Source organism: Tachysurus vachellii, chromosome 1 (assembly GCF_030014155.1).
Source record: "Tachysurus vachellii isolate PV-2020 chromosome 1, HZAU_Pvac_v1, whole genome shotgun sequence".
Taxonomy (NCBI): Eukaryota; Metazoa; Chordata; class Actinopteri; order Siluriformes; family Bagridae; genus Tachysurus; species Tachysurus vachellii.
The window spans coordinates 34,308,800-34,333,455 of record NC_083460.1 but is presented as its reverse complement, the minus strand read 5'-3'; the positions used below and the strand labels follow the sequence as shown (position 1 = coordinate 34,333,455).

The 24,656-nt window shown below is 39.9% G+C and overlaps 2 protein-coding genes across 5 annotated transcripts; one reads left to right on the top strand and one right to left on the bottom strand.

Annotated features, from left to right (window-relative positions):
* Positions 1–2,157: 2,157 nt before the first annotated feature.
* asb7 (ankyrin repeat and SOCS box containing 7) lies at positions 2,158–13,310 on the bottom strand. Of its 4 annotated transcripts, none has more exons than XM_060884239.1 (5): positions 12,963–13,310; positions 10,538–10,635; positions 9,436–9,713; positions 8,070–8,675; positions 2,158–4,364 (listed from the first exon to the last, which is right to left on the bottom strand). In XM_060884239.1, exons 3-5 carry the CDS (start codon positions 9,644–9,646, stop codon positions 4,225–4,227), a joined length of 957 nt encoding a protein of 318 aa, XP_060740222.1. In that variant the 5' UTR covers positions 9,647–9,713; positions 10,538–10,635; positions 12,963–13,310; the 3' UTR covers positions 2,158–4,224. The 4 variants fall into 4 exon arrangements, with proteins under 4 accessions (XP_060740222.1, XP_060740197.1, XP_060740205.1 ...); XM_060884214.1 differs by having other exon boundaries at positions 9,436–9,677; positions 12,963–13,308; XM_060884222.1 differs by having other exon boundaries at positions 9,436–9,677; positions 12,968–13,308.
* Positions 13,311–13,362: 52 nt separating this feature from the next.
* Positions 13,363–19,859, top strand: lins1 (lines homolog 1). The gene is made up of 6 exons (XM_060884203.1): positions 13,363–14,083; positions 14,626–14,715; positions 15,434–15,575; positions 16,965–17,555; positions 18,751–18,937; positions 19,036–19,859. The coding sequence occupies exons 1-6, from the start codon at positions 13,772–13,774 to the stop codon at positions 19,676–19,678; spliced, it is 1,965 nt and encodes a 654-aa protein (XP_060740186.1). The 5' UTR covers positions 13,363–13,771; the 3' UTR covers positions 19,679–19,859.
* Positions 19,860–24,656: the final 4,797 nt, after the last annotated feature.

The following is a 24,656-nucleotide window of genomic DNA, read 5'->3' as shown; positions in this document are numbered from 1 at the left end:
ATACTCCTCTGCATGGAAGTGCTGCACTGATTTCGACTCTTTGGCCTCAAGCTTGATTGTGTCAACCTTTCCTTTTCCACAGAGATACGGACCCATGGACAGGGAGTTTCCCCTCACGCTCATGGAAGCTCTGTGGTTTCTAGCATGGCTCAGGACGCCGTCTCTACTCCCACAATAGGCACATTGTACCCTGAAAATATGGGCCACAGAGAGATGCCATTGTTTTATCAGGTAACGTTACCTGCGATTTGATCGACGATAGCGCCTCGTGTTTTTGTAAGAGGAATCCACAAATATATCAGCGCCTGGTCTTAGGCCACCTCGACTTCCCGAGGCCTGGCATTGGCCCACTTAAGCGCCAACTTAAAGAAAGCAGAGAGGCTTTTCATTTAAGAACTGCATTCCTGGGAACTACAGAGAGAAAAAAGAAAGAGAAGAGAAAAGGAGAAAAGAGGAGGAGAGGAGTGGAGAGGAGATGAGAAGAGAGGACGTGGAAGAGCTTTGCACGAAACCCTGCCCGTGTTAAGGTGATACACGGCGTCTGCAGGAAAAGCACTGATGCCGTGCCAAGGCGTGTCATTTAAGGTGTCTCTCCTACAGAAGCACATATGATGCCATTGAGCTCGGCGTAGCAGGGGTGGGAATTTTTTTCTCAAGTTCTGCCAGGACTTTGAGGAGGGCTGCTGATAGAGAGCAGTGAAAGAGACGAGGACAGCAAAGAGGCATGATATGCATGAAACTGAATAGCCCCCAGCAACAGTTAGAATCTTTCAGCGTTCATTTAGTGAACTTCTGAGAAGTAAATGTAAATCAAAGGGAAGAAGCTTGAGAAACAGTTGTACAGAGATATGACCTCTAGCGATGATATAGCTTTTTATAACACCATAGTGGTGTCGAGGAACAACACATATGGCGCTATTAATTTTCCAGTTCATCACCTGTGTGAGATCTTGCTTGGATATGAGCTGACAAAAAAACTCCTCACACAGAATGAATTAAATAAAAAAAAGGAATAAAACACAAAGGCATTATCATCTATACTGTAGGAATAAAATCAACATGGTATGATTATGTGCTTTTAACACCAAATGCTTTACTCTGCTACATATTTTATTTTGATTTAAACCCGGTGAGCACAGTAGCTTAGTGGTTAGCATGTTTACCCCACACCTCTATGGTTGGAAGTTTGATTCCTGCCTCTGCCCTGTGTGTGTGCTGTTTCATATTATTTAGGGCTTTTCTTGTTAGTAATTGTTTATTGATAAGAACTTTTTATAGCTCTGAAGGTCCTGTGAAGACCGCATTTGTTGTTAAATTGTAGAAACCAATACGAAGACCAGAGAGCTGTCTATGGGAGAAAAGCCACCTATTTTGAACCTGACTAAAGAGGGAAAATAGACAGCAGCCTTTGCTTAAGCATTGCACAAAGCCGATATGAATTTGGGAATATACTTAACAGGTTGGCCAAAGAAAACATCTGTTGATGACAGAAACATCCAGAGATCTGTGAAGATATTTAACTACCACTCTTTAACTATCCAGTCTCTTGATTTTTCTTGGCTGACATAGCCATAGCCTTATTGTCATTTCAGACCAGTCAGGCCATCCTCCTCTGATCCCTCTCATGGACAAGGTGTTTCCCGCAGCAGAACTGAACTTTACTGAATGTTCTTCTTCTGTATAACCTCTAAAGACTGTAATATTATAATAACTCTGTTGTATCACATTTTATCCAAATATTTATTCAGTTAGAGCTGGTTAGAGAACAAATAATTCCCTTCTGCAATATCAGCGATCACTATCATATCAGGCAGTAGTAGCTCAGTGGTTTAGAGTTTGGACTAGTACTCAGAAGGCTGTGAGCTCAAATCCCAGGACCACCAAGCTGCTACTGCTGTGCCATTACTGAGCAAGACCCTTAACAACTCAGGTATATCATTCAGATAAATGTAACTATAACTGATAAAGAATTCTGCCAAATGCTGTAAATGTAAATTAGTAAGGCCAATATCACTGACAAACTCTATAAGGTGAAATAAATACCTACTGGGAAAAAAATTACCTCAGCATACTGAGCAGACTTTTATTAAAACGTCAGCACTCAAAAATGAATGCAAATGAAACAGCCAGAAGACACAAACTAACTTAAAACAATGATGCTGTATAATAATCATTTATTCACACAATTCATCCTGGGCTAGGCAAACAGCAGTTTCTGTACATTCAGTAGTTGTTGTGGTGAACATGTGGTGTGGAAGACGTCGAAACGAATCAAATCTGGAATAAGTGCTTTCACCAAAAGCATCAGCGCTTCAAAACCAAGTACACACACACACACAGTAAACAAACTTTCAAAGACCGCTGAAATCTTAAATAAATGGAATCAGACTTGACTGAATCTGAGAAACCTGAAAATACAGAATTCCAATCAAAAGTATTCTTTATTCCTGTATTGAGATTCAGATGAACAGCTCACCTGTGCGCAAGTGAGAAAATTCCAGTTCAGGCCTGTAACATTGAAAGAATACAATAACCTCTATGGCAACAAATAATCCACCATTTTATTAGTACAAGGCTGAATAAAAAAAAAAAAAAATCACCATCATTCAGCCAAATACACTTCGTTTTATCCTGATTTACAACAGTATCATCTTATAAAGTCCATTCAATGTGTCTTCAGTGAGAAAGCTGTTTAGAGACAGGCTTCCAAAGGGATGCATGGACTTGTATACAGAACGTCAAGATTTCTGACCTGTACGCAATATTAATATTGCATAACCAATTATAGGCACATGCCTAATCAATACAGATGGGATGGGACAATCTGACGAAAGCTGGAAGAAGGGAATAAAATAATTACTAGATTATATTGGTGTATTTTTAACTACTTTAACTTAACTACTACTCAATTTAATTTAATAACAAGTGACACACCAGTTTATAAAAAACAAAATAAAAAGCACCTGCCGCTGAGCAACCCGAGATTCCACCCAAGTGAAGGCACGACTAAATGCTGTGGACCTTGAACTGTAAGCGCTGAATTTTTTTTCTTCCAACCAATAAAAAAAAAAAAAAAAAAAACCCTCATACATAGTCCTGACAGAGGGGAAAATTTAATTATATTCCCACAAATTCACTAATTGCTCCCAATTAGTTTGTCAATGTACTTCAATTCTAAAAATGCAAAACAAATAAACAAAAAAAATTAAGACTTAAAAAAAAAAAAGCCACACAACCATTCAACAAAAAAAAAATCCTTAACACTTTATGATACAAGAGTTCATAGCTTAAATAATTCTAGAAAAATATCTGCTGTACATATGACACAATTATATACACAGTGTAGTCCTGGTTAATGAGTTCCATACGAGGAAACCATGACTTCAAGTTGGGGGAAAAAAAAAAAAAAAAAAAAAATGGAGGAAAAAGTTCAAATCACAGTTTTAATGCTTGCTTCACAAGTTGAATAGTTTGCATTTAATGTGACTGTTAAGTCGGTACACCTTCAAAATGTGCTGAATTGTTAATAGTCAAGTGGAAGAAGGTGCACGATTGACTTCAAAAATGAAAGCTCAAAGTCCAGACATCTTTCAACAACAACAACAAAAAAGGTCAGTAAGTTAGTAAAAAAAGGAGTTTCTTTACCTAACATATGCTTGAAACTACTAATGTAATGCTTTATGTTTACGCCTGTTTATCAAAAGCGCTGAAGTAGGTCTACCATTACTGATTTGTGAATATGAAATGTGTATAAGTAAAATGAGTATTTTGAAACTGTTTTGATAAACTACAAAATCTGAGCTTGAATTAAAAAAAAAAAAAAAAGGATCAATTTCCATTTTCAAATAATTTAATTATAATTAACAACATATCAAATGCCATGATAGATATAAGGGTGATAAGATCATCATAACATGAGCTTTAGATCCAACCCTCAATTCCATCCCAACACTAGGGTGTTATAACTGTGTTCAATAAAATACGTTGAATTTCATTTTCCCTTCACGGGTCAACAATCGAACGATGAACACGAGCTGGGGTTCAGTGTCTGTGATGAGTAGCTTGGCTATATTTCCAGATCAAATGACAGAAAACACATCACGCAATGGTTGGAGAAAACAATCCTCTGCTTGGGGTTGAGAACAGAAAGGAAAATGAGAGGTTGCATAGTCTGTACTAGAGAATCTGTTCCTGTGCTGATGCCTGGAGTTGTCCGGACCTCTGTCAGACGTTGTCAAACTTGTGTTTTAAGTAGTCTTTCATCACCTTGGCAATAGGCAAGTCCTCCAGAAACTTTAAGCTTTGAAGGCCTATGCACTGACGAATCTTTATCCGACACAGGTCCTGCAATGTCCTGGGTTGACCTGGAGAAAAAGAAAAGATTCGGTAGGGTCAGTGTTACATGGGCAACTTTCCTACTCGTTCTTCAAAACAAGAGATAGTTCAGTATCCAAAGATGAACATATAATCCAAAATATCAGATGTTAATACCAGATGCAGGCACTAAAAGATTTCTGCATAACTCCTGTTTTTAGTATTTCAGTTCCCATATGCATGTGTTACTCACAAACAGGACAAACTGTAATTTTGTTATATTAACTGCGAGAGAGAGAGAGATGGGATAATATTTCACAGCTGTTATAACCTAAGTGAAAGTAGGATTTGTTTCCTGGATGTTCCAGAACAGTGATTAGAAATACAGGAGAAAAAAGAGACTGTACGCCATCAGTATGTCAGTTGTCCCATCGTCAGTGGATGTTCCTCTTCTCTGGTTGTCCACAACACATCCAGTCTTTTTGAAAGTTTGGCAGCAGTGTCATGGGTGATATGCTTGCCAGGTTTCCAGCCAGGACAATATTTTCCCATGACATGCATTAAATCCCTGTTAATTACATAAGGAATAATACACTTGTAGGAGGGGGGCATGGTGGCTTAGAGGTTAGCATGTTCACTTCCTGTGCTTTGGGGGTTTGTCCCCTACTCCAAAGACACGTGATATAGGCTGTCTGGCATTACTATTTTGTCTGTAGTGTGTGAAAGAGTGTGTTTGTGCCCTGTGATGGGACGGCACTGCTTCCAGGGTGTCCCCCCCCCGCCTTGTGCCCTAAATCCCTGTGACCCTGTGTAAGATAATCGGTACAGAAGATGGACAGGATTATTAGTATTAAAATGTAAGATGAGTTCATGCCTCTACTTAAGACAAAAAAGCCCTATTTCAGCCTCTGGTTCCTGTCCAGAAAGATCTGAAACTTCAAGGCCACTGGCTCTGTGCCCCCTCTATCTGTTGTCTTAAAGATGTGAAGGAAGTCAACAAATGAGTTCCAGGAATCCAGCGCAAGCACTTTATCAGTTCTAATGTTGGAGCTCGTCCTGCCCCCGCGCTGTGGCACAGACACAAACAGAGGCAGCTGGGAAAACCACTACAAAGGCCTGGGCAGGACCATCTGCAGATTCTGTCTACTGTCACTCGCAGAAGCTTAGAGGGGGGAAAAGATCAGCACACAATCCATTCAAAAATCCTGCCTGTCAGGCTTCAATAAAAGTGTTTTTTCTAATCGATAACCGGGCTGAAAGGCGATCTGGCTAACGGTTGGGCTTGAATAGACCCCGCAGTGCATGAGGGGCTGAGACGGCCAGCTTTGATATGGTGATATCAAAGTTGAAGCAGAGAGCAGGAATGCAGCCATTGTTGTCTACTAGATCATTAGTGCTTCAGGGGATACGGCTCGCTTTTCTCACACGCTGGATTGTTCGCACGGGCAAACGGGGCTTGCTTTAGCCATGCTCTGGCCACTGTTCCTGTTCTACTTACTTACTAACAGCACATTCGCTCTTTTATTCTATTCCTTCAAAGAAACAGAAAGCAACAACAATAGCCATGTATTAGCATTAATATAAACCCTAAAACCTTAGCAGCTAAAAATTAAAATATTCATAATCCATGGGGCATTGAGGTAATTCCAACATTTCAAAAAAACATCCCAATTCAGCTAAAGAAAATGTAAAATCTCAAATGACCTTAAATATTGAGTACATGAGGATTTCCCCTCATGTAGGGCTGTATGAGGCATAGTCTGTTAGTCATTATCACAATGCTAGAGTTGGCCAAACTGATAATGAAAAAGAAACTGAAAACTAAAGGGTGATTACAGGAAATCCAGATAATTCCACAAAGATTTAGCTTCCACGCACTATTACCACGCAACTCCAACCTCCATCCATCTTCTGTAATGCTTATCTTATACAATGCCACAGGCAATCTGGGGTGTTTAATAGGGCACACGACAGGGGACAACCTTGACAGATTCTTGTCAATCACACACAGACAGACAGACACACACAGAGACACAGACACAGACAGACACACACAGAGACACAGACACAGACAGACACACAGAGACACACACAGAGACACAGGCAGACACGCACACAGAGACACAGGCACAGGCAGGCACACGCAGAGACACAGACAGACACACACAGAGACAGAGACACAGACAGACACACACAGAGACAGAGACACAGACAGACACACACAGAGACAGAGACACAGACAGACACACACAGAGACACAGGCAGACACGCACACAGAGACACAGGCACAGGCAGGCACACGCAGAGACACAGACAGACACACACAGAGACAGAGACACAGACAGACACACAGAGACACAGGCAGACACGCACACAGAGACACAGGCACAGGCAGGCACACGCAGAGACACAGACAGACACACACAGAGACAGAGACACAGACAGACACACACAGAGACAGAGACACAGACAGACATACACAGAGACACAGGCACAGGCAGGCACACACAGAGACACAGACAGACACACACAGAGACAGAGACACAGACAGACATACACAGAGACACAGACACAGACAGACACACAGAGACACAGGCAGACACGCACACAGAGACACAGGCACAGGCAGGCACACGCAGAGACACAGACAGACACACACAGAGACAGAGACACAGACAGACACACACAGAGACAGAGACACAGACAGACATACACAGAGACACAGGCACAGGCAGGCACACACAGAGACACAGGCAGGCACACACAGAGACACAGGCAGGCACACACAGAGACACAGGCAGGCACACACAGAGACACAGGCAGGCACACACAGAGACACAGGCAGGCACACACAGAGACACAGGCAGGCACACACAGAGACACAGGCAGGCACACACAGAGACACAGGCAGGCACACACAGAGACACAGGCAGGCACACACAGAGACACAGGCAGGCACACACAGAGACACAGGCAGGCACACACAGAGACACAGGCAGGCACACACAGAGACACAGGCAGGCACACACAGAGACACAGGCAGGCACACACAGAGACACAGGCAGGCACACACAGAGACACAGGCAGGCACACACAGAGACACAGGCAGGCACACACAGAGACACAGGCAGGCACACACAGAGACACAGGCAGGCACACACAGAGACACAGGCAGGCACACACAGAGACACAGGCAGGCACACACAGAGACACAGGCAGGCACACACAGACACAGGCAGGCACACACAGAGACACAGGCACGCACACACAGACACAGGCAGGCACACACAGACACAGGCAGGCACACACAGACACAGGCAGGCACACACAGAGACACAGACACACACAGAGACACAGACACACACAGAGACACAGACACACTATTATTGTCAGAGCATGACAATAACATGTAGTACGACCTGACAGAAATACTGATTCGGGGTTCAGAGTTAAAAGACCTTGTGGAAATCATGTCACAAATAATTTTTAAAAAATGCTCTACAGGAAAGTGACAGTGATACATGTGATGCTCCTAATGCTTCATATTTTAGCAGCCACTAATCATTTGGAGATACTGAATTTGTTTTTACACTTCAAAAGAATGTGATATCTTCACCTGTATCGTGTTGCTCAGGAGCATTTGGCTATGGTCTGACTGTAATAAATGATAAACAGGTAACACAGGGCACACAAAGAGACCTAATTCTCTTCAAACCTCATCCTCATTTCAGAAAATCTCATATTGGAGTACGTACGCGTAACCTCCTGAAGAAAGTCGAGGCAGGGCCGGCTGGCGCGGGACATGCTGACTGAGACGGCGGCGGGTGTCTGGCCCTCATAATTGCGTGTGTTTGTGTCAGCACCGTAGGCGTAGAGAAGCTGTGCACAGAGCACGTCATCACGCAGAGCCGAGAGGTGAAGTGGTGTCTGACCGTCCTCCACGCGTCCGAGGTTGGTGTCTGCCCCGCGTTGTAGGAACATGCGGCAGTACGCGTGGTTGCCCTTGATAACAGCGTAGCGCAGCAGGAAGCCGTTCTGCACATCGATGTTAGCGTGGTGGTCAAGCAGCAGCCGCACGCAACTCGAGCGCTCTCGTATAATGGCCAGCTGCAGCGGTGTAGTGCCCTTGTCGCTCAGGGGATCTACATCGGCATGGAACTCCAAGAGCAGCCGCACAAATGAGTCGCGTCCGTAGTGTGCAGCCACATGCAGTGGCGTCCAGCCGTCATTGCTCTTGGCATTGATGATGTCGCCACGGTGCTCCGATTCCAGCATGAGGCGAGCAATGCGTGCGCGTCCGTGCATGGCAGCATAGTGCAGCGCTGTGAAACCGCCAATAAAGTCTTTTACTGTTGGGTCGGCTGTAGATTTTTTTTTAAAAAACACACAAAAACAGACAGTTAATTTAACTCAGTAAAGCAAGTTTCCTTAATGATCTACAGATCGAGCATCTCAATACAAATAAAACACAGTATCCACTTCAGTCTCAGCAAATCATACTAAATATCAGTCTCCCTTTTTTCCAAGCTTCTTCAAAACCAATCAACCTTTTCGTATGTAAACTAGTGCAAACTATTACAGTATAGAATTGAACTACTTAAAATACTGAAAAATAGTGTTTGGGTTAAGATCGTGTCTCCAACACAAATAGGCTCTACTTCAAATAATAACATTCAATAATTTTGTGGTAAGCATAGTTTAGAAATTCTTTTTTATATTATTTCCTGTTACCATGGATACGCTCCAGATTATTTTGGAACTGATTAAAAAGCAGCAAGATTATAAAACAATATAATATTCCCATAATCTTACATCAGCTACAGAGTAAAAAACTATGTATTAAAGTACTAAGTACTTTACTTTAATACTTTACTAAGTATTAAAGACTGCTTTATATCCTGTCCCTTTTGCATTCAAGTATGTTTCTCTGGTTCATTATCTCACTGAGACAGTTTCACGGCGCCATCTAGCTTTTGAAATGAATCCCTGCTCCCAAAATAATCCCGTAACAGTACGTCAGTGTCATTTTGATTCTTAATGAAGAGGACAAACTCGGTAATTTTTGTTTAAAAAAATTTAACTGTTTTATACGCTTATACATAAAACGTCCAGGCCGCCTACCGCCGTGCTCGAGAAAGACTCGGACGCAGCGTTCCTTGCCCTTGGCGGCAGAGAAATGCAGCAGCGTCCAGCCGTTGGCGTCCCTGATCTTGGGCGAATAGCCCTGCTCCAGCATCTTGCGCACGGTGTAGACATCGCCGGCTGCCACCGCCGCCTGGATCTGCAGCTCCTCCTGCAGGTCCGGGTTCCTTCTGAAGTGATGGTTCAGCATCCTGTCACATTGCGCAGCCCCTCCTGTTTCCCTGGACACAGATACAGGAGCACATCAAGAGACGACACTGAATGTCAGTAAAAATCAAACAGCACATGACAGACAGAGAGACAGACAGACAGACTTTAAAGACCGGTGTATATATATATATAGGGCATAGAGATAAAAATAATAGACATAAAGCAACCAGGCAGCTTAGATAGATGCATTATTCATCCTGGTATGGAATGGAATAATGAATCACTTCCTCAGGCAAACACCACAGTGCACCACAGTCACGTAGATGACAATGACAAACAGCATTACACACCGAGTAAAAAATAACAATGCCAGCTGGATTCAAGAAATATGTTTTTAGGTGTAATGTGAGGACAGAAGACCAAGATCAACTGATTTAAACCGGTGGAATCCGGTGTGGATCCTGCTTGATCGGAAATGGCATCCACATCAGTCCTTTGCGGATTAAGGTCAGACTAGACTAGAAATTAATTGAGACATTGAGACCACTGCGTCAACCAGGCAGAAACCAGATATGACCAAACTCTAAGGAATTGTTTTTATTATTATTATATTTTGTCCTTATTAGCACAACATGCTAGCCAGCATACTTATTTAGAATGTGTTTATAATAATTGCGTCCTCAGTTGTAGAGATTTAACCAACTAATGTTTAAAGTTACATAAAGTTCAAATTAAACTTCTTTCTGGTCTCCAGCATTCACATGCATATGAATGGAAGTCGGTGGAATGAAACATGGAGTATGACTGCGCATTAAGTTTGGACACTCCTTGAATAGGCAGTTAGTTTATTGAGGAATGGACAACACATTAGAGCGTCCACGTGTCTCGTGAGCTAGCTAACAGATTTAGGACTTAGGAATGAAACATTTACCTTTGATTAATGTACAGCAGATCTGAAAGGCTCTTTGTGTTTCGGGTGCATTTTTTTTTAGTCAAGCCCAAGCGGCATCTAACTTCCTGCTGCAGAACCTGTAAGCAAAATCAAAAAATCTAATTTTAATAATAATTTTAAAAAAAAATTACAAATTTAAAAAAAGTTACTATCCAATAGTAACAGGATGTAGTAGCTTAGTGATTAAGGTGTCGGGTTAATGACCATAATATTGTGATCTCAGTACCACAAAGCTGCCAGTGTTGGACCCCTGAGCAAGTCCATTAATTTCTCAGTTCTATAAAATGAGATAAACTTTAAGTCTCTCTGGATAAGGGACATCTGCCAAATGCCATAAATGTAATGTAATGTAATGTAAGGCTCAACATCTGTTCTGATATTATATTTATGGGGTCCTGAAGGGTTCTACAAAGTGTTTTACATTAATACAGATATGAATTATAAAGAAAGACCATGTTCATTAACATGGGAATGATCATGTTGTTCACGTGGCTCTGCTTTCAATCATCCATCTGCAGTTACATCTTTCTGATAAAGTAGTAACCTGAAGTGCCAGTGTGAAACAAAAAAACAACTTCACACTGTCTTATTCACAGTCATGGAGTAATCACTAATAGATTTGCACTTAAAGGGAAATACTTTTACCAATGCAGGACCTTAGTAGACAAAGAATTTGTTTAACTGTGCATTTCTACATTTTAAATGAATAGCGCTGCATTACTGGGTTCATGCTTTGTTTTCTCTGAATATGAAACTGGATAAAGAGAAATGCTTTAGACTTTCGCTCAAACAACAACAAAATAAAACGACTACAATAAACTTATGGTTTGGTCATCTGTCCTAATTTGGACAATGTGTGCTTAATCGTTTTAGTTTTTCCTCCAAAGGCATGTGAGACAGACACTAGAGTAAATAATCCACTGTTTGTGTTTATTACACCCATGCCTAACATTCACATTTACATGTCACCAAACAATCCTTCATTAATCATGTAAACACCTCAGCTGATTGAACTTCGAGTTGATTAGGTCAAAAATAAACCAATAGAAAGAAAAACCATATCCATGAAAATGCAAACCATAGAACCTTCTGATATGCTACAGTCTGGGCTAGAAAGAAATGAACCGCAGCCTTGCTTCTTCATAACATCCTGTGAATTTTCTGTGAATTTTCTGACAACTGGCTGTGCTCCAGAAATAATCCACACATTTGTTAGCAGTATATAATACGACGTGATGGAAAAAAAAGACACCATTTTAGTAGTTGTTTTCTTTATATTTGACGTAAATTAAGGGGCTTAGCCATGCTAGCCTACATGTATTGCAGCCCTTCATTGTGTTATTGTCAGTTACTGATTCGCTTAACGTCATTTTTACCTTAAATAAGGTGAATTGTCGGAGTTACTTATATCACATAAAAGAAATGAACTTCGTAATTAAGCAACGTCTCTATGTAGTTTTAGCTACATAGGGACAAATAAGCTATGATTAATTAACTAAAGCACGACTAGTTAGCCAATATCCAGCTAGTTAGCAGCAACAAACAACAAAGTATTTACACGAACGCCTCTTACTATCGAGGGTTAAACAACTGAACATTACAGTTTAACGTCTGTGCACATAAATAATAAGTGATACTAAAAGTTATTGAATGACAGTCCTGTTGTCTTGGGTCTGCTTTAGATATTACATCTAAATACGTTTATATAATAAACCCGTTTTCACTTATATAATCAATTCAATAAAATGGAGACCCTGTTAACGAAGATTCCTCCTGTCCTCTTAACCATAATCTCATAATACTTTAACGAGTGGGTATTTCTATGTATTTCTTTTTTTTTTTTTACTGTATTTCACTTTCCTGTGTCTCCGACATGGAGTCATTAAGATCAATTCCGAATAAGAATATGACTGAATCCGAATATCGCTGATTATTTAGGACGTTTTTTTATCATCACGTGTCCGAGTTCTCATTAAATACACAAAGAAATATCATTTTTACTTTGAAGCGAAAAGAAATGACTCGTATAAATGGTTTTATTACACAATAACTACCCAAGATTGACGACTATAATAGCCAGACATCGCAGGAAGCCCAAGTTAGCAGGCGCCGCTAGCCAGTTGGTGTTATGAACCAGAAGCCGTTATGTTAGCTAGTGCTAGTTTTAACTAGACAATCAGGCACTTTATAGACCAATTTAACTGGTAAACCTGATCGACTCGTTCCCTGTCATTCTACAACGAAGCGAAGCTACCAGGTCCAGTCATCACTTAGCTAACAATAATGCAAACCTACCAGGCTAGTTAGCTAAATTAGCTTCTCCCAACAAGATAGTAACTCATTTCCACAGATGCATTGCAGATCATTTTGAACGAACTTTAAAAATAAAAGCTTGTGTTCGTACTTAACCGTATCCGGGGTGTTGTGTCAACAACCGCTGAAAAGAAAACAATATAAAAACTATTCAAAGCTGCATATTGGGAACAAAATGCAGCTAGCCAATTAGCCGTTTACTTCGGATAGGGTGCGTGCAGCCAATCAGAAACGAAGAGGCGAACCGTCAAATGTGTCTAACTGCTGTAAAAATAAAAGCATCGTCTATTTGCGACCGGCGACGACTAAATTGACTACAAAAACATGTATACCTTACAATTTACCATTTTAGAACAAAAATACATGTTTTATAGAATTTTTTTCTCACGCCGCAGAAATGAATGTAACAAAGTTACCACTTATTATATTTTAATAAATTGAATACAAGGCTACAAAAAGGGAGGGGAATTGACTTCCGGCACCACGACTGACGTCATCAACTGCGACTGTTTTTGTTGCTCATGCTTGTCATTAGGGAAGAACAATGTGCATGCTGGACGTTTATCTAACTTAATATATAATGTAAAAAAAAAACAAAAAACTCCTGTCTTTTCATTTGGATTTAACTTTAACGCGTCGATTTGATCCCTCGTTTCTTCACTTGAGTTGAACTTGTGATGAAGTAAACACTATTTCTCATATTTGTTCAACTGTATGAGATCCAAAAGCTTTATAAGAGTCTTTCATTACTAGTTCAGCCTGTAATGTTACAGAGAGTACGATACGTCTTTATCTACAATGAGATCATTAAGGATTTGCCACTGAATAAAGAAATGACTCCTATTGCCACTTCATCTTCTCCATTTTGTGTCTCTTGCTGGTGATCATTTTGCTACACACATGAACATGGATGCACACCATTTAAACCTGCCGGCTGTGTTTACGGATTTACGGTCTGGAGTCCTGCCTGCTTTGAGCACTGAGGAACTTGCAAGACAGATTTCATCAGCCATGAAGCGTTCTTTACACGTTTTACTACAATCTCCACAGAATATGACAAATGAAGACACAGAGATGACTTGCATGTTCCTTACACTGACTGACAATATCATCTCCAAGCTGTCTTCAGTAAATCTTCCACGAACTGTCAGAGAGTATTGTGATGACGTCACAAAGAGACTCTTTGGGGCCTTTAATATGACAGCTGACCTTGTGAGTGTGAGCTTCCAGGGCTGTTGAAAGTGTCCTCTACTTTTTTTTTCAACAATTCCTTTTTCTTTGTACAGCTTTCATAGTTAAAATGTGATTTGAATTTGAAAACTAGATCCAGGAACTTCCATTATTGGTCAGCGCTTTTCAGTTTTATGGCTGTAATAAGATAAGATAAGATAAGATATGATATGATATACCTTTATTCATCCCACAATGGGGAAATGTCTCTGTTAAAGCAGCAAAGAGAAAGAAATGCAAATATATAAAAGAATACAGACATAATATAATATACAGTATATACACAACACTATATAAATACAAAGAAGAAAAAAGACCACAAGTAAGTAGTTACACTAACAAACATATTGCACACAGGTAATATTGCACGTTTTTAACATTTCTGTTATTGCACGTGTTGTTTAAAATACTTTGTTATTGTTATTATTACAGTTAAACAGTAATCCAGTGTGTAATTCTGTTTCTCTGGGAGCAGCTTTGATTGTAAAGTCTAACTGATTTTGCTTTACTTTTTCTTGCTGTAGGTGTGTCTAATGAACATCCAGGACAGGATGCTGGCTCATTTAGCTGCCAAATGCATTGTTTCTTTTATCATATATGATATTGAATATAATGTAAGTACTCAGTTTACATACATTTTACATAAATCCCCCTACATTGCATCAATAAAGCTTCATAACACACAGCTACTGCTTATAGATAGATATAGCTAGATAGCTAGATTAATTGATTGATTGATAAACACATGTACATAGGATTCTTAAAAAGTAGATAAAGCTAAAAAAACCTCAATTACGCGTACAACGTATACAGCATACAATAATTACACAACAGTGACCCAGTCTAAACACTGTGAGGAGGCAATAGGTGAAGATGAGGATAAATGTACAAATGCATGTAACAGTTTAGTATGTTTCACACAGAGTGTGCTATGCTATGTATATCAAATTTTTAATCAAGTGAGTGTCTTACGAAATTACATTATTTTGAGGTTGAGTCCTGAGGCGGTACTTAGTGTATTTTTATGTGGACATGTGTTGACAAAGGTAGTTAATGTCAAACCAGTCTAGAGCTCTCTCATTAACAAGCATTTCCACCTATAGAACTGCACATCATTCATCCTTATTCTGATATTTTATATGAATATTATCTGGAGCTTTGACTAGCATTCGCATCCATTTATGTATGCATTGATTGGTTAACTGCAGGTGTGTAAACTGTACAGTAGGTACAGTATATAGGTGTTCCTAACAAAGTGGACAGTAGTTGTCAGTAATATCCAAATATTTATACTGACATTTCTTGTAAATCAGTGAATTTTGTTGATTGCAGATTAGTAGCAACTCTGTTTGGAAGATCTCCTTCAGAGAAACATTTCAGAGTTTGGATTCAAGCTGCGCCTTGGACACACACCTGTGGGCACTGACACAAGTGATTAAGAAGATACTGAAGTTAGACTGTGTCAACAAACGAGGTAATGAACAGTGAATTCAGGTTATGAGAGAAAGAACGCATTTAAGCGTTGAGCGCACACGAAGGCCAAAGTCGTACTTATGAGAGGGAAATGAAACATGATGGAATCAATGGATGTGTATGTAAATTTGTTGAAATTGAATGTTTATTCTGCTCAGAAGTGATTTCAGGCAAACAAATTGTGTTAACGTGTAATTATGATATATAGTATTCAACATTAACGTTTACAGCGGCTTCATAAATGAATGATTTTACAAATAGGTGCAGATCCTTGAGGTGCATTGTCTTGACATGGAGTTAATCTTGCTGTATTATTATTTTTTTTTACTCTTAAACAGTTAGTATTTAGTAATTGTGCTCTGACTGAAGTGACTTGAATACCCCAGGCATCATAATTACGACTTTCCAACTCGTAAAAGCAAAATTTCCAGGAGGACTTGAACACACAGGAAGGCCTTAAAAATCTACTTTCACAAATTTAGGTGCATTTAGAATTTCAATACCAAAACCTTTTCAGATCCTTTGTTACTTTAAGCAACTTTCTTTTAAGAATGACTTTTTGGTACCTTTGAAGATACTTCTGTTTTTCGTTGTTGGTAAACTGGATATGAACAAAAATAATTTCATAATCATGAAATTTTAATTTTAGCTTCTACCCTTATGTCAACCTTCATATCAGAATTTATGAGTTTCTGTTTTTTTGTTGTTTTTTAAGTACAGATTACATGATAAGTTGCTTACATTTATTTCGAATATATGTACAAGATCATAGATTAAGACACCAGGTGTTAAATTAGGACAAAAGAAATGGCACACTATGAAAGGAGGAAGTGAGTGTGCATCTGTTGTAGCTGATGAGCTGCAATGGCTGTGCTGCATTACTGGAAGTATTTGCTCAGAACACATTTAGGAGATGCTCTTTATTTTTACTGCTTAGCCAGCAGTGTGTTGTTTTTAATTGTTTGTGAGTGTTGTATTTAATAAGGGTTTATTCATCGTCACTGAATGCAAAGCAGCTGTGCTATCAGTGTATCAGGTCATTTACAGCCGATTTTCATTATCCGCACACACACATCACTAGTTGGTTTCAGCGATTGCGTAATCTCTATTCCTGCTTCTCTATATAGCACAGTTAATGACAGACTCTTATTTAAGCTTTTTATGTTTCGAATAAGACTTAAATGGACCCAAACAAACATCTTATTAATGTACATTAAAATAAATGAGACAGAGCACATTACCAGGAAACTGTAAATGCAAACATTTAACTTGTGAATAAAGAAGAGAGCTGACGTTTACAAAGAAAACACAATTAAATGACCATGAAATTATTTTGGATATAAACTGAAGAGCAAATTATAAATTGTTCTTTCGTTTTTTTGTCCTGCAGAAATTCTGATGAAACTTCTTGCTGATTTTGAGTCATCCCTCACTTCCTTATATCCAAAGCTGCTCTTACAAGACAATCCTGAAATCACATATGTGGCAGAAAATAACAGAAACTCTGTGGATTTAGAAATCAGTGTATGTGCACTGCTGGATCTTGTCGAAGTTCTCAATGCTGCAAGGATATGGCATGGCCTCTGCTCTTCTGTTCAGAGACTGGTGTTTCTCCAGACTCCAGCTCTCCTCCATCTGACGCTGACCAACATGAAGGAGTTTGTAAAGAAGCGAGCGCTGCTTTTGCTGAAGCGGATTCTCGTTAAGAGCGCAGGGGAGGAATGGGGTTTTGGGGAAAATTATTCAAAAGAGCTTGATGAGGAATATGCCACTGATTTGCTGGTGATGGCTGATGCCGTGCTTCGGGAAGTAGAAGCTGGTTGGCTCCGGAAGTTCCGTGTCAACTCTCGGGCGAGTTTCTTCGGTGGGAGCAAGAGTAATGCTTCGGATGGAGAGATTAAAGATGCTGTGATGCTCAGGGCTGTAAGCCTGATTATGATCAAGTGTCTGGAGATTAAAACTCGGCATGTTTCTGCACAAGGTGAACTGATTGTGATGTTATCTCATTTTATATTTCTTTTATATTCAACATAATATTCTACGTTGGGATCTCTAAACAGTATGCATTAAAATGTTTTTACACATACGGAGGAAAGTCATAGATTTATATTTTAAAGGTGGGGTGCACAATGTGTGAAAGCCCTAACCCAAATGGGTGTCACCCCTGTTTTGATAGCTCTGCCCCACACATACATACGTAACCCAGGCAACTATTATGGCGGAACCTGCTGGGGCAGCTGGCCGAGGGGATATTTTTATCAAAAATGAACTCAATGAGTAATACTATGGTAATACAGGTCAAATGTGTTTTTGTAGTACTGTGTGTTGTACCATGAAAGGTTTAGCTCTGTTTCACGCGGAAGACGACGTTCAACACCTAGAACCCGAGGCAGAGGTAACGGCAGAGGCTAATGTCAGACATGCGCACTGAACACTCTCTCCGCCGCATATTGACAAAACACGCCCCTTTCTGCTCATTGGCTACACGTTTGTTTTGTTAGTCAGCCCGACTCATTTTTGCACCCTGTCTTTAAGCAGCCACTAAACATAGTGTTGGGTGCTAAGGAGCACTAGTCACTTGCAGACAGAGATTTCTTGATGCGTTCATGCAATGTAGGGATTTAAACTTTCAAGCAGATTGTTGGTGATAAGGTCAGACATCCTGCTTTCCATGTTCAGTGTCCATTTTCAGTTCATGATGAATTTCATTTGACATTTCTAGTGTAATCATACAACACAATATCAGGAATATGACAGATGACGACATATGATGCCTTAGATGATTGATTGGTTAATTGGTAGAGTCAGTGACTGGTGGGTTGGTCAATTGTGTTTGAGTGAATTATTATTACCTCCTTTGAGATTCTCAAAGATTGAGATTCCATTTACATCCTTAAGAGTTCTTTGGTTTGTTTCTCTTAACCTATAAATGAAAGAGGCTCTATGAAGCCACCTTTGAGAAAATATTTTTTGTAGAGCCGATGTAGAAAGCTCCAAATGTAGGACCATCTAAGGAATCTGTATTGAAACCCTGTTTTTACTCAGAATGTACTATTACTTTTACTAATAATGTAATTATTAAGCCAACGAATATTTGAGCATTTGCAGTTTCACACTTCCAGCAGAAGATGGCAGCCTTTCCATTTTGATCAAGCACTTGTGTTCTGATGTTTCAGGAGCCGAACTTGCCCTTGATGTTCAGCCTTTTCTAATGGAACTGCTGGTTTTTCTCCAGCAGCAGGTGCTTCAGGTCAAAGCAGTCAAACATCCCTGCTCTTGGATCTTGGTAGTGTTTGCGGATCAGGATGACGACCTGATAGAATCAGCCAAGGTTTTAATGACCTTGTATTTACATCAGGAAAGGTGAGATACCAGTAATGTTGAGGAGGTTGATGTTTAGTTATGTGATTTCCATTCGTTTTTATTAACAGGCACTGAGGTAATGACCTTTTTGCTTTTAGTTTGAGTTCCTCAGAACCGGCAGCATGTGAGTGGGGATGTAACCCTCATTGTCACTTTACTCTCCTACTCCGAAGTCTCTCTTTCGACCACACCGTCCTCCTGGACTTCCTTATTTCTAATGAAACCTGCTTCTTGGAGTACTGCGTCCTCTACCTGAAGAATTTACGTGACCACTGGCAAGATTTCTGTAATGCGTGCTGTCGTATTGAAAACTCGGAGTCGGAGACACACCCACTTTTTTCTGAAGCGTCATTAACATCACCTTCTCAGTCAAAGGTTGCTGGATTCAGGCCAAGCCTGGTTGATTATGAGAGCTCAGAGGATTCTGAGAATGAAGACAGAAGTGTGTCAAACCTCCAGATGAGAAGGAATGCTGAGGAACCAGTAGCAGAGATCGACACGAGAAAAGCCGGAGAAAGGGCTGGGTCTAGATCGGCAGATACAGTGGAGAAAATAAGCACTGTCTCTTCTGAGGGTCTGAGGGGAAACGTCATGATGTGCCTTAGTGAGTTAAGGACTGTTATCAGCAGACTTCACAGCAGGGGGCTATTCCCATACAACCCTAGTTGTCTTGTTAAATTGCTGCTGGCTATTGAGACTAAAGGTCAATTGGAAAACCCAACAGCACCACAACTTAAATAATTTAACTGTGTTAATGATGAACATTATCCTTAGAGAAGATGAGCTTCCTCTATCAACACCCTAGTAAGTAATGCAAATTGTATTATACAGTTTCTTATTAAAAAAGAACAAACAGAATTTTCTTGTTTGATGTGATGCATTTTTTACTTATGCACTTCAGAGCAATAAATATTAAAACTGATTGGGTTTTGTGTATGGAAGTGTTAATGGAAACTGTGGTAACTGTGGTTCTACCACTGACTGATGGTCCAGCACGATGCTTCACAATTAATGGAGTTTTCAACCTATGTCTTCACCCCCCAAACACACACACACACACAAACACACAATGGGTAGGCTAATAAAGGTCCTTGCAATGTCCTGCTTGTCTTCTGGCCATTCAAGAAGTAGAAGAAGAAGCTTTTATTGCCATTTAAACCGTATATAGCTGGTGCAGTAGTCAGTGAAATGAAACGTCATGCTAGATATGTAACCGGTGCTACATAAAACAACACAGAACTAACGGCTAAGTTAAAACAGTTCCACATACAGCCATAAACCCAAGTGACCTGAGCGGCCATGGTGATTTCCTTCTGAATTGATAAAGACTCTACGTTAAAGTCATCACAATGGTTTACATAGCAACACAGAGCAACTTACATACATACAACTGAGCAGTTGTGGGTTAATCACCTTGCTTAATTTGCATGGCACTGTTAACAATGGACATTGTCTCAAAGGAGCTTTAAACATAAGAAATACAGAACATAAGAAATATAAGACAAAAGGTATTATACAGAGATTAATATAATACAAAAAATCAAGATTAATATTAGACTTACAATTTATTGTTTTTGTATTCATCCCCGGGGGCATGGTGGCTTAGTGGTTAGCATGTTCGCCTCAAACCTCCAGGGTTGGGGGTTCGATTCCCGCCTCCGCCTTGTGTGTGTGAAGTTTGCATGTTCTCCCCGTGCCTCGGGGGTTTCCTCCAGGTACGCCGGTTTCCTCCACCGGTCTAAAGACATGCATGGTAGGTTGATTGGCATCTCTGGAAAATTGTCCGTAGTGTATGATTGCGTGAGTGAATAAGAGTGTGTGTGCCCTGAGATGGGTTGGCACTCCATCCAGGGTGTATCCTGCCTTGATGCCCGATGACGCCTGAGATAGGCACAGGCTCCCCGTGACCCGAGGTAGTTCGGATAAGCGGTAAAAAATGAGAGTGTATTCATCCCCAATGAGCAAGCCTGAGGTGACTGTAGCGACTGAGCTAGCACTTACCTTACCAGGCAATAACTAACATTACTAATAAGAACACACTGAGAATGAGAATTTCTATTGACCACACAGAGCACCACAAGGCACCTTGGCTTTGATAAAGCAGCCAGATTTCAAACTGAAATCCCTGTTTGCCACCCATCAGCTAGGCATACCATATGTCAAAAGGCATGTAACCAGGCACTTTCTGATGTTTGCAGTTAAACTGATGCCCTGCCCGCATAAATTGGTGGCTACCTAGTAAATTTTGTCCCATAAAAAATGATGGCTTTTAATACCAGTCATGGTTTGCATACACTGAGTAATGTCCTACATTTCCCTGCTCAGTAGAATTTAGCATTTAATACCAGGACACTGTTGAATTCTCAAATCTGCTTGCTTACATGACATTCATTATATATTAATGTCTACTCTATCAGACAGTTGTTCTGTCCAAAGCAAATCATGTTTTTATGTATTTATGCACTCTTTCTACTGTTTCTCTAGTCATGGCTAATTCACAGAGATTTGTGAAGCAGACACTTCACATACTGTAGGTGCAATCAAAAGCTAATTTAAAAACTGAGATTTAGCATTTATTTAGCATTTACGAAAGGAGTCTTCTGAGTCAATGCATTGTAACTGTAAGGTCTGGTTGAAGAAGGCTGGACACAAGTGCATAAACTCACTGAATTGTTTATTCAGGTAAATCCATTAATCATAATCACAGTCTATAGCAGGGTCATAACACAGGCAGGCAGAAATTAACAAGGTATTTCCATAGACATGAACAACATGAGAAAACAGATGAGGGCCTGGAGGAGGCATGGATTTAGTGAAGACGGAAAGGGACCAGAGAGTGTACATACAAAAAGTGATAAAGGAAGAACAGAGAACAGATGAGTAGAATTGGGACAGACCCCAGTCACAATACAGGAATGGAAACAAGACACAAATATGTACAAAAGAACATGAGACGCTAAACAAAAAAACACAGGGCAGGAGAATCAACACAAAACATTAACAGCATGTAGGAATGTCCAACATAGAATGTGTGACCTTTTGTAATGCTTTGTCACAGAAACAGTCAGCCAAGGAACAATGCCAGTGTTCCAGTTCAACTAAAAGGTTTTCAGGTCAGGGCTCTCTGTAGCATTTTGAGTTGTTCCCCATTAACCTTGGCAAATTGATCTACATGGTCAGCCAGTGTGAGATGCCTGAGATAGGCACAGGCTCCCCGTGACCCGAGGTAGTTCGGATAAGCGGTAGAAAATGAGAGAGAGAGTGAGTGAGGGTCAGCCAGTGTTTCATGGGATTGTTGTCTCTTCTGTTTCCATACTTCTTTAAAGCTGCTTTGAGACAATTGGAATTGTTAAAAGCGCTATGCAAATAAATTGACTTGAATTGAAATGTCCATATGCACATTGACATTTGTGCATACTTGTTGTTTTGCCTGAATAAGTTTGCACCATTCAGTTCTAGTGAAAGTCATTCTATTCATTCATGGTCCTCCTATATTTTAGAAACAGTTTGGGGAAGACAGGAATATGAGGGTCTTGGTCAGACATCTGTATATTTTTGGCACTATAGTGTATTTATTGAAATATCATTGCACCTATGCCTTTGGCAGTTATGTTGGATTGTAGTACAATGTGACATACACTGGTCTCCAACACAGACACTGGGCACTGACCAATAACACATGCAACTTCTCAAACCTACACCAAAAGAAGCTGCCTTACATAAAAACCAATTATATGCACATCATCCATTTGTTACTGATCAGAAGGTCATGGTTTCAAGCCCCAGTACAACCAGTTGGCTACTATTGGGCCCTTAAGCAAGGTCCTTACCTCTCTCAGCTCCTGGGGAACAGTATCATGGCTGACTCTGTGCTCTGACTCACTTTCTTACAAGTTGGGAAATGCAAAGATAAAAATTAATGTATATGTGACAAACAAATGCTTCTTCTTATAGATATTTAGACAGGCGAGATGAGCAAACTGTTTAGTCCCATGTGACATTTAAGATGTTACACACCTTTTAAACGGGTTTTTAACTAGTTTTTGCAGTTCTCTAAATGTTTCTTTCTTGTGCCATCTCAGGGAGATTTTGTTGCCACTGTTAAAGGTAGGGTCTCTGATTTTTGAAAGCCAATGTTGACATATAAAATCACCAAAACAAACACGCCCCTAACCCCAATGGGTCCCACCCCTGTATTGATAGCTCCGCCCACACATACATATGCAACCCAGGCAACTAATGGAAAGAAATGTGTCTTTATCATAGCTGAAGGGAAGAACAATACATTGCAGATAAACAAACAAGCAAAAATGACACACAAGCATAATCATGCAAAGGACGGCATATATTAGTTCTGTGAAACAAAGCAAAACCAACGTTACTCACCTATTGGCCGCATATTCCCAGATTGGAGTTTCCCGAGTCAAAAACTCCTGAGCTAAACGCTGTTACTAGCAAAACGCGGTTGTAGCTGCCTCTCTACATTACTACAATAGAAAAGAGGTGTTATTTGTGCTAGTAACAGCGTTTAGCTCAGGAGTTATTGACTCGGGAAACTCCAATCTGTGGATATGCGGCCAACTTCCCGCTCCTTCAGTTCTCTCCAGCGCTAGAAAGCTGATCCTATACAGGGCTGTCAAGTGTCACACATTGAGAGTGACAGTAACGTTATGATCGGATAAACTGATTTTATTCAATTACAGATATTATTTGAACATGTAAACAGTGTGTAAATCAACCTGATGCCGTGTATCAGTTTTTGAAGAATGTGGAATAGGAATCTTCAACATAACATTTCTGAGGGAAAAACAAGCTCAGGGTTTTAGCAAAGTAACTCAGCTGTGTGTGGGGGAGGGGTAGTAAAACAATGCTCTCATATCATTTCTATCATCTAAAATGTAAAGTTATTAAGTCAAGTACAAAAATGTGTAAGCTAAAAAGTTGGTATGTTCAAAAAGAACACATGTAGTTTGTTTAAGAACACATGAGAGAACCTGGTAAAGAATCACCTGTTAGTATTCTATAGCATTTAACTTTCATTTCATCTACACAATATTTAAATAGAATTTCATGTTCATTTAAAAAAAAAAAACTATGCAGTTAATGAAAAATTGCTGTGGTATAAACGGAATAATGCATTAAACTAAAATTGTCAGAAAACAGTTGCCCCCACAGGAGTGGAAATCAGATCCAAATGCAGGGATGGCAGGTACCAAGAAACTAGACCAAAACACAGGGAAACATGAGAAAAGAAAAAAAAATAGATAGAAAAAAAGATAGAACAATACCAAAAACACAAGCACAAAACAGAACAAATCCACATATAACACAAGACAAACAAAGACTCCCAGAAAGTCCCCTGGTGTTCATGTATGCCCTAGTCCAACCCATTCATAACAAAACATTCATCATCACTATTGCTATTGCTAATTTGTTCAAAAATACTTACAAAAATAATTCTCCAATTTATAAAAAGTAATTACAACAAAATAATAATTCTTAAACTTCTTGACATTTTATTAAGACATTAAGGACACTAGACTAACACTACAGTAACTAATTCTCATGGGGTGGCTGAGAAAACTCTTTCTCCTAAGGGAAGATAAGACGTTATAGAGATAAGATCCAGCTGTGATGGATCAACATATAAAGAAAGCTGCTTAAGAACAAAGGTTCATTAGCATTCAAATGAGAATAAGAAGCAGAATTGATGACTCCA

Coding starts and splice junctions, on each gene's coding strand:
- asb7 (XM_060884239.1), bottom strand. CDS start 9,646: ATGCTGAACCATCACTTCAGAAGGAACCCGGACCTGCAGGAGGAGCTG. Junction 8,676..9,435: donor AGTCTTTCTCGAGCACGGCG/GTAGGCGGCCTG, acceptor AAAAATCTACAG/CCGACCCAACAGTAAAAGAC. Junction 4,365..8,069: donor CTTTCTTCAGGAGGTTACGC/GTACGTACTCCA, acceptor CTTTTTCTCCAG/GTCAACCCAGGACATTGCAG.
- lins1 (XM_060884203.1), top strand. CDS start 13,772: ATGAACATGGATGCACACCATTTAAACCTGCCGGCTGTGTTTACGGAT. Junction 14,716..15,433: donor TATATGATATTGAATATAAT/GTAAGTACTCAG, acceptor TGTTGATTGCAG/ATTAGTAGCAACTCTGTTTG. Junction 18,938..19,035: donor TTGTATTTACATCAGGAAAG/GTGAGATACCAG, acceptor TTTTGCTTTTAG/TTTGAGTTCCTCAGAACCGG.